General features: G+C 48.2%; 1 protein-coding gene across 4 annotated transcripts in view; it reads right to left on the bottom strand.

The window, feature by feature from the left end:
* The window catches only part of SRRM4 (serine/arginine repetitive matrix 4), an 87,230-nt gene that overhangs the window by 12,496 nt on the left and 64,321 nt on the right, over positions 1-10,413 (bottom strand). For 3 of the 4 annotated variants that reach the window (XM_050317983.1, XM_050317984.1, XM_050317982.1), the window contains 3 exons: positions 10,218-10,268; positions 7,468-7,560; positions 6,331-6,493 (listed from right to left, as the gene is read on the bottom strand). In XM_050317983.1, coding sequence (XP_050173940.1) covers positions 6,331-6,493; positions 7,468-7,560; positions 10,218-10,268 — 307 coding nt within the window. The remainder of the gene's footprint in view (positions 1-6,330; positions 6,494-7,467; positions 7,561-10,217; positions 10,269-10,413) is intronic. The other variant, XM_050317985.1, reaches the window with a different exon arrangement.

Raw genomic sequence — 10,413 nt, 5'->3', positions numbered from 1 at the left:
CCATCAGATGGTGCCTCCACATCCTCCCTCCTGCTCCTGTCCCCAGGAAGAGCTGCCCTCAACCTACTTCAAGAGGTGCTAACTGGGACAGGGACAGCTGACAGGGACACAGGTGCTGAACCAGCAGTGACTGAAACCAGAGCAGAGCTACCAACACACACAGCAGCTCTCAGCACAGCCTGTGGAATGGTGGCTTCCCAAAACAACCCAATGCTCTGAAAACACCTGGAGCTGGAAGATCTCCAAGTACTTCCTGTGTTGCCAGGGAGAGAGATGTTACTCCTTCTGGGATAAGGGAATAGAATTAGTCCATACTGGAGATGGGGACTCCCCCATTCTACCCTGACTTCTAAGTGATGCTCAGTCCCACCTCTGAGGCATCAGGAACCCCAGTAGGACATGTGGGAAATGAAGTGATCCTTCTTCACTAGCCAGCTTGCACCTTCAACACAGAAACATCTCCCAAGTGTTCCCAACTAAGAAGAGACACACATTGCAAGTCCTCATTTCAGCATCTGGTACTGCCTCTTGCTTCTTTCTCAGCTCTAGCCCTGCTCTACCAGTCCTTACTTACTCCAGCAGAAAATGGAATGTCAAAGGAGCACAGGAAAGCCAGGTACCCAGCTCTGTTTTTCATCAGCTCTTTCTCAAACCCTAATGTCACATCCAGAGCCCAAAGAGATCTGGACCACTGCACTCTCCCCAGGCACATCCCAGAAGATACAGGACTGTGCTTTCAAACGTGGCAAACATATTTTTTTAAAGATGGGTAATGGTTTGCATTAGAATGAACTCTAACCCAGAGAAAAGCAGCTTTTTCATCATCTTCCATTTACAGGCATAAAACCACCCAGTGAGGTACTCCCCAGATGCAGCAGTAGGAAAAGCTTGGAGTGGGCACGAGCTGTTCCAAGGGACACTGACCCCAATATCACATGTGCAAACCCCTTCCTTCTGTTCCCTCCCAGTCTAAACTAAAAGCCCATTATTTCAGCCAAGAAATACAGCAGCTCCTTGGCATTTCTGAGACAGATCTTCAGACTGACTCTGGGACCTGGGATCCTCGGTTGAAGTCTACCTTCAAAAGCAGCAACTGTTGTCAGCACATCACAAAATCTGTCAGATGACTGGGGGGATCAACAAGCTTCTCTGTAGCTCAACATCTGTGGCAGCAACACTCCAGGAAGAGGCAACACGAGGATATGAGTGAAATATCCAGTTCCTACAGATATCCACATAGTCTGTGTGAGGGATGGAGGGTCTGGATGCGGCAAGGGAGGCACCAGGGGACACAGCAGCCTCCCAGCCCCACCACCTTGGGGTACCAGGCTGTAGCCAGTAGCTTTCTGCGGGCTCTGAGGGAGATGCTGTCCTGCAGGAAGAGCCAGGACAAGTGTCAGGTACCTGTCTGCTCAGACCAGTTCTGCATAGTCCCCACCTGACGACCTCAGCTTTGTTTGTGGTCCCTTTTTACTGCTTCTGAAAGTCATGCCAACCACCCAGGATGGAAACAGAGTGCTACATCTGAAAACACTGCACAAAGCTCAATTGAATCACACTGTTCTGTGTGATACTGAATTCTAATGGCTTTTCATTTTTCTAGGGTGTCTTAGAAGATTCTGCTCTTTCACAAACCTAATTCTCTCTATGTGAACTTTTGGATTTTCGCCTCGTCTGTAATAAGTAATTAAATAATCTCATGAACTTTACTTCTTTCAGCAGGGAACCTACCACTGCCCTCAAGGGAACCCAAGATATGCATTTATTGGATTTTTTTGTTTCAAATCATGATTTAATCAAGATGAAGGGGGAGAGAAATGAGGCCCTCACTCCTACTCCAGACTGTAATTTTGAGTGCAGTCCCAGACCAAGAGGCAGCAAGGTCTAATAGGTTACAAAAATACAATCACTGCTCTTCTTCCAATTAAACTGAACAACTCCATTTCCTGTGCCACAGACAGCCCCAGGGTGGGAGATGACACATTTTCTCAGCCTTACAAGGATTGAGACCCATCAGTGCCCAGCGCAGCACAGGCTCACTCAGAGCTGGAAGATTTTTTTTTTTCTTGGGCCTTTTTTCTCTTTGTTTCGCAACTCACTTCAAAGCAGAGTTAATTCCTTTTTCAGGGGAGCATAATGTCTCCCTTTCTCTCCTTTTCTGGGCATTGTATTAATGAAAGGAATAAAACACTTGTGTCTGTGACCCTGGTGAGCCCTGCTCTGGGCAAGGGCCCGGCAAACATCTGCCAGGAGCCGCCGGCACAGGGAGCAGCACCTGCTGAGGGGCTGCTCGGGGGGGATCGAGGCTCTGGGCTGGGACTGGGGTACCTCCACCTGCCAGGGCAGGGGTCTGGGGGAGGCTTTCACCTGGGGAAATGGGCCCACCTCTGCTGATAACCTACCCCAGCTGAAAAGCCAACTTCTTACTGAGTACAGAAAATAGAAATACTGTAGGAATTCAATATAACCCCTTTGTGCACAATTATGAATCTGTGACTTGAGGAGTATTGAGGGGGAAAATACCCTCTTTTTTGGCTAGACTGAGAGTTCAGGGTGGTGCCTTCTCTACCACAGGGGCTAAGCTGAGTCCCAGAGCATGGAGGCAATGACAGGACTGTCCCTGCAAGCTCTGAGCTTGGGTTATTTGGCACTGGATAGCAGTGCTCTCAATGCTGAGAGCCTGGCTCACCAATCCACTGCTGGATGTAAACTCCAGAGAATGGCAAAGGTTTGATCCTTTTCAAGGACTTTTTCAGCCTGCTGGGGTGCAGCCAGTGTTGTGTGACAGAGGCCAGGGTGTCCCCACCTTACCTTGGGCCAGGCTGGCACTACTTTGGAGCAAGGGTTTTCCTTCTCCCACCTTTTTTGGTACCTGGTGTATGCCCACCCCTTCAATAGCTACAGACATCTGTCCTTCCCCCCCAGCTGCTGGTCCAGCAATGAGCTGTGGATTTGCCAGACAATAACCAGGGATAACCTCAGTCCCCTGGCTGAGAGTGAAGAATATAACAAGATAAAAGAGAACAACTTCCATATTTATGGAAGGTTTTACCTTTCTGCTCTTCGAGGGCCCTGTCTGTTGTCAAAAATATGCTGCCTAACACTCAGAGGAATAGCTTTTCTTACATAAACCAAAACCCAGGCTAAAAAGCAGAGAGCAGCAGCAGCAAGCAAACATGCAGGTCTTCCATAAGGTTTCCTGAGCCCTCCAGCACAGGTTGTCCCCACTCCCTGCACAGCATTTCCCTTCTTCTACCTCCCTGCAGACATGAGCACAAAGACAAACAGCATCATTTGGACCAGCCCTACCCCACTGAGCCTCACAGAAAATCCGGCTCAAGCCTGTGTTAATTTGTGGCATCACAAATGAGCTACAGTGGAAGTAAAGGAGCTGGCAAGGAAAGTGTATGCACTGTGCAGTTATCTTCATCAGGAACAACAAAGGCAATTAGAACCATGCCCTGCAGGTATTTATATTGCACTGCTAGCTGAAAGCACAGTGGAATGAAGTGTCTGCAGCAGGTTAGGGGTATTCTGTACAGAAATAAATGCTGTGCATTCCCCACAGCTCCTCTGCATGCTGAGGCACAGACCCACAATCCTGTGCTCAGTAGGTGGCTACTGCGGCTGCAGGGGATTAAAGGAGGAAGAGAGGGAGAAGCTTGGAAATTCACTGTCAAAAAGAAAAGTTGCAGGGAACTTTGGGGTGTTTCTGCATGTGGACATGCCTGTGTGTGTGCATCAACTTATGCTTAAAGAGGGAAAGAAACTGCAAGGTAGGAGCATGGGCAGGGCATTATGTTGTGTGCTTTATCCCTCATCAGTTCCAAGCAGACCTAGGTAGAAACTGTGGCTGTTTTGTTATACAGGAAGACAAATGGTGCAAGGGGAATGCAGAATTTAGAACAAAGCACATCAAATTTTCAGAAGAAAAGCAATGGTTTAAAAAGCAAACCCTTCTTTTTGGAAGTGCTGTAGCAGTACCTCATGGGAGTTTGTGGGTTGGCTCTCTGGGTCTTTTCTGTATGTTGAGATCCTCCCTGGACAATCCCTTTCCTGTGGAGATATGACACTCACTGCATGTCCCTGGGTAATGATGGTTGGGTCTGGAAGCCCAGGCCAAATGGAAGGATAGGGAAAATGGGACACACCGACCCTCATAGAGGACTGAAACATGGCATTTTTTGAATCCCAGTTCTGGATTTTTTTTTTTCCCACCAAATCTTTTATATTCCAGTAATTTATTTTTGATATGTGATCAGTGTTTTCTGTGAGAGCAGAGTTTCATTTGAGAACACTCCACACTCAAAGTGGAGTCTGACAGAACTAAGCTTATTAATATAGCAACCATTTAACTCACAAAAGGAGAGGCATCAAAGGGTTGTGTATAGTCATTAATAAATGAGACTAAAGGTTCCCCATTCCATTTTTCCCTTGCCAGTTTTGAGTACATGATTTTTAATGATCTTATTCAGAAAAATTTCAGGGGCAGCTCTTAACTTGCTCAATTTAAACAACTGCTTAAATATGCTCTCAAATGCTGTCCCAGGAGGTTGTATTTCTTTTGGGGACAGAAAGAGAAGAGTGGCTTGCATCAGTTACTGAAATATTTGCCTGTGTTATTGACCCTCACTAGAAAGAATACAGGAGGGTCCTGATGACTTTTACTTTGCATCCACCCCCTGCACCTGGAACTGTAAAGCTCTGATTTTTCCTGCCCTGCAGCTTTTTGCCCATTTACCTCAAGTGAATCAAGGGGAAAGGGGAGTGCAGCATGCTTGAGTTTAGCTCATTTTAAAGCTTTAAAAATTTTAAATTAGAGTTTACTCTTTCTCAGGAAACAGAACAGCTGGCAGTTGGCCTCACAGGACTCAGGGAGCCTGGCTTCAGAGAGAGGAAACCTAGTACTAATTAAAAACCAGGCTTAGGCTTAAAAGCGTTTATGCAAAATACACAGCTTGAACCAAACAACACCCTGGTGACACGATGCAGTCCTTGGCTGGTCGTTTGCTGGGAGGAAGCTCTTAAACTCGTTCCTACCTTCTCAAGTTGGCAGAGGGCAACACCCCCAGCTCATGGCAACAAGCTCCATACCTCGTTTTTCTGCACACACACATCAACGTGTGGCGTGCGGGTTCTGCTCTCCACGCTGCCTTATAAGGCTTTCCAAGCAGTGACTCACAGGGCCCCACACGCTCGGGAGCCGTCTCTAACGAGAGCAAATAGCACGTCTCTAATGCTGAGAGACAGCTTGTGCCTGTCTGTGCCCACGTACAAGCCCCGTGTATTTTGATGGGCACGCTGTCTGTGTGGGTAGAGTCTCTCCTCCTGCTGGCACTATTTCTCTCATATCTGATGTAACTCCTGCGTGTGGCTGAGCTATTTCCACCTGATGACTGGGCCTGAAGGAGAAAAACACTTGGGGGCTCGGAGGACTCTGTACTCAAAACACCTCTGGCATTACACATCCACACATGTGAGTACAAGATTCTGCACTACCTCCAGTCCCATGTAGCAATTTATCTCTCCAGAATGTCTATCTGATGCTAACAGCACAGTCAAAGAGCATCACACCTCTGCTTTGCTGCTGCCAGGAACAAATGGGAAACACATCACAGAAAAGGAAGACTGATATCAACCTGTATCTAATATTTCCCTCCACCTCTTGCTCTCTCAATTCATGTATTATATCATCTCTTTCCATGTATATAGAAAAACATCCCAAGGCACTGAGTCTGATTTTACCCTCAGCTGCACATGCAGTTCCCATTAGCATCAATGAGGGCTACTCATAACTTCTGAATTTGGCCCCTAGGCTTGTCAGTCCAGAGCAACAGTGATCCTGGAAGGATCCTGATAGTCAGAAAACATCCCCTGCCAATAATCAGCAACTCATTAAATGTAAATGTTCCTTTTATATATGTTTGATACCCTTTATTGCCCTGAAGGACTAAACTTTTGGATGTGAGGACCAGTGAATTAAGTCCACATCCAGCTGAGCAAAGACTGCATTACAAACACTTCCCTGTAAAATATCCTTGCTGGAGGCCAGCTTTTTTTTTTTTTTCCTCTTATTAAATGTCCTCAATTCATTATTCATACGTTAAAGCCCTTGTAAGTTTTTCCCTCTCCAGCCCCACCCTTGGTGTGAAAGTGCTGAAGGAAGGAATGACTTTACATACATCGGAGAACAGCACCATGAATTAATAATACAGTTTAACCAAGTTTGTCTAACATCACTATAATTGAGTTATAAAAATTTCATCTCAGAGTTCTTGCCCAGATTTCTCTGGCTAGTTCAAGCAAAGAAGGACAGTGTATAATACTTACTACTTCCTTGGGAGACAGGAAGCTGTAGAGTGGGAGGGTTTGGCTGGCTTTTTGACTGGCCTGAACCTCTGCAGAGGAGCTTCTCTTTGCAGTGATCTTCGAATGGTGCCGGGAGTGTCTTCGCCGTGTTTTACGCCCTTCCTCCCGAGACCTGGCTCTGTGCCTCCAGAAGACACCAAGAACCAAAATGTTATTCCTTAGCATTGCAGTAGTGCCCGTCCCCAGTTCCATACAAACCCTTGGCAGCTCTGTGCCAGGAGATGGCACGGGGGGAAATGTCTCCCACATGACTGCTCTGGGGAGTCATAATGGGAAGAAAGGGGTGTTTTGCTTTTCTATCTTAAAAGAAAAATAACGATTCTGCATCCAGGCTTTGGACCTTAACTTCAGATTTCAGCTCCAGCTTATGACTTTATGGTGGCTCAAGGCAAACCATACCTTCATGCAGCCTAGAACGTTCCTATGGTGATACACCTCCAAGAGAAGACACACTCTGCTCTTGAGTGAGCACCCCTCCAATTACTGATTGCATTCCTCCCCCCACTGATCATCAGCTTTTCAAAAGAAAATTCACAGCACTTAGGAGGAATGAAGTGGGAGAGTGGGGGTGGGTTCTTCAAGTGCTTTCAGAGAACATGAAACATGAACTCCTGATATGTTTAAACCACTTGCTGTTGCAGTGATGCCGGGTCCAACACCAGCATCCACTTAGCCGGCCCCAGGTCCTGTCATCCACAGGACAGAGATTTTAATCAGGTCAAAGACAGTGGCTAGAGATTGCCACGGGCAAATATATTTCCATTGCTAAGATCGTGTTTAAGGGTTTCCTGGGACATCAGCAGGACAGAGCCCTTGGGCTGGGGAAGGGACACTAGGCTGGAATCAGCTGTCATGGGCTGATCATCAGCCATGTGGATTAGAAGTGACTGTCAGACCAAAAAGCTGCAGCCACTGCTCCTCGAGGCAAAGCCCTCCTATGGCCGAGACCTCGAGCAGCTCAGCCCCCGGCACGTGACATTGCTGCTGCCAGAGCGGGACGTGGCTCTGCACAGAGAGCTCAGGCAGGCCATGGCAATCGTGTCCTTGAGCCCACGGGGAAGTGATGAGGACCCTGAGCTCAGGCAGCGGTGGTGTTACCTGCTCCGGCAGCTGGGGGAGTGGGAGTCGGAGCTCTCCGAGCGGGAGTGGCAGCGGCGGTGCCGGTGAGATTTCCGGGTGCGCCCACGAGAGCTTTAGGGAGCAGAAAGGAAAACCAGCATTAGGCCAACAGACTGGGGCATGCAAGAGCCAGCAGCTGGAGGCTGAAGTCAGAAACATTCAAACCAGAATAGAGATCTGAGTTTTAAACTAGGGATTGTCGTATGAAACCCTGTACAGAACATCAAGGCATGAAATTCTCCATCCTTTCATTGCTACACTGACATTAAGACAAGCCATCTTCCTGAGATCTATGCTAGCATTTTACACACAAGCTATTAAGTTGGCTCTGTAGCCTGTTGGGGAAAGATCTGTGGACAAGCATGCAGGAGTGCAGCAGCCAGCACCATCCCTTTCTGTTTTCAAGACTTTAAAGAACTATGTGCTTGCCTTTCATCCTGCAAACTACCCTAAACCAGCCAGGCAACGGCCCAAGACCTTCCCATTGCTGAGCCTTGCAGGGAGCACCATCCCTCCAGGCAACCTATCACAAATCTCCAACCCTTTCTGTTGTGCTGGCTCCTTGGTAAAGAGCAGAGGCAGAAGCACAAGCTCCAAGTGATGCAGTACGCTCAGTAACAGCCCAGCCTTCCCCACCCTCTCCAGGTGGGAGCATCTGGCCAGTCCTGTAGGAAGCTCTCGTGGCTGCTGCACAAAGTACAGCTTCCCTAACTGCAGCCTGCCCTGTGCACTGCTCCTGCTGGAGGGGCAGGACACTCACTGCTGCTTCCTTTTGTGACAGGGCCTGACGACAGTCCCAGCAAACCCTGCACAGGGGCACAGGTCCAGTGCCCTGCTGCGCTTCCCTTTGCACCATCCAGGCTGTTCCTCATGGATTGCCTGACACTGTCACTGAAGGGGTGCTGTTGCCTGCACCAACAGCTGAAGTCCTGCATGCAGAGAGGAGGGTGACACAGGTGACAGGCTACCTGCCACCTTCTGTGCCGATTCCCTCTCACCAGTGCCCACCACAGCAGTTATTTTAGACCTGGCAGCACATCCATCTGCTCAGGCTGGCACGGCTGGGCCAGCAGGCAAAGCTAAGGGTGGGTTAGCTGGTGGGACCAGCCTGGTTTCATGGCCACACCATACAGTCACTGACAGCATGAATATGGCCTGCTTGGACAGCATTTAGCAGCTTGCTGGTATAAAAACTCAGTGAATAATTACTTGAGAACACCATCTCCTTTGAGACGAAAGGACAGCCTCCAGGGCAATTCCTTCAACTCCACTTGGCTGTTTCCTTTGATGCCTTTCACACCCTATATTTTTAAAAGCTTCACGTTTTGGGATCCGCCTTCCTTATTTCCATACAGCTGAAATCAGCAACACTGAACAGCTCTCCCTCACATGGTGGATCTGTGCGAAAATCCCCATGTTTGCTCTTCACCCTCTACACCAGTCCCTCTGCTGTGTTTTCCTTCCCTTCAGGAGGAAAAACTGGTCCTGTGTGATTTAGATAACCAGTTGCTCGCTGCAAAGATAAGCCAAAGCAATGTGATTATGCAAAAAATCCTGATCTGAGATGGCTCATGGGATCCATCTGATCCACACCTGGGAGCAACAAGGTTTGCAGAAGTCGGGAGTGGCTCAGCTCTGATTTGTGAGCAGAAAATGAGGCTGAAACGCCTCGTTTGGTTTATCCCCAAAGGGCAATTCCAGCAGCTCTCATTCCCCGAGGTCAGGGCACGGCAGCAGGACCTGGATCTTTGCTTTAACCACGCTGTTAGGGCACTGCTATGTAAGGCTGGGGAGATGTCTGCTTTTACAGATAACTTAGGAAGCCTGCCTTTTACCACTGTGATTTTTAGGTGCAGGGCAGCCCAGTTTGAGGAAAAAAAGGGTGTCTGTGCCACTGAACACACAGAAATCATAGAGAAAAGGAGACAGGCTTTCTGCATGCAATAAGAGATGGCCTGCTCAGGCAGTATCCCAAGTCCCAGCAAAGCCAATCAGGGGATCAGTGCCCAAGGTGCAGCCTCAGAACTGTTTCCTTGCTCTGAAAGCAGGTGAGAAGCCACAAGCTGCAATTGCCAGAAGACAGAGAAGGAAGTTAAAAACAAAGGCAGCTTACAGCCCTTCCTTTCAGCCATGAGGAACCCCATTTTATACTGTACCGCTTGATTATCTGCCCCATAGGACTGTGCTCTGCTAACACTCCAAGGCTGAAGGGAACCTCAGCATCAGATTTTTGCAACCTCCACCACCTCCAGACAAATCCCTTCTCTTCCCTAAGCTCCATTCAGATATTTAGCTGTACTGTATATCATGAGTAGCCTCTACTGTGACCTCCAAGAGCAGCAAACCAGGAGGAGCCAAGGCCCTTCCCAGTTAGAGCGTGCCAGCCTGCCCCTTTAGCAGATTGGAGTTCATCTTCTCATGCTGCTCCCACCAGAAAAGCCAGAGTCGTTGCCCCAGACTGGGTGAACAAGACCCTTCCCATCCTTGGGAGACACTCAAAAAGTATGGAATGAGGGGTCAGAAAAGAAAAGGAGAGGAAAGATCTCCAGCCTCCACAAACCCTTTTTCATTCCAGCAAGACCAGAATTGCTGGTTTTAGCTGCAAAATAATCCTGAGAGTCACACAGGGCTGTGCAGCAGGTGTTAGCTCCAGGGGCCCCACCACATCAAGCACTTCCTAGCCCCACACTGTGCAGGCAGGGCAGGGAACTCCATGAATCACTACTTACTGTTTTTTGTGTTTTCTTTCTTCCTTTCTCTTACTTTTGGGGCTTGAAGAACTAAATAAGAAATGGCTAATTAATTCGGAGATTTCTGTTCCGATAAAAAGCTGCACAATCACACATCAGTGTTACAGCCAGATTGCCCAAGAGCATGCAGTAAAAATGAAAGGGTTTCGTGATTCTGCCACAGCACAGGGGGTCT

This window comes from Myiozetetes cayanensis, unplaced genomic scaffold (assembly GCF_022539395.1).
Source record: "Myiozetetes cayanensis isolate MyiCay16 unplaced genomic scaffold, myiCay2020 scf21, whole genome shotgun sequence".
NCBI classification, from domain to species: Eukaryota; Metazoa; Chordata; class Aves; order Passeriformes; family Tyrannidae; genus Myiozetetes; species Myiozetetes cayanensis.
This window is presented reverse-complemented; position numbering and strand designations above follow the sequence as displayed.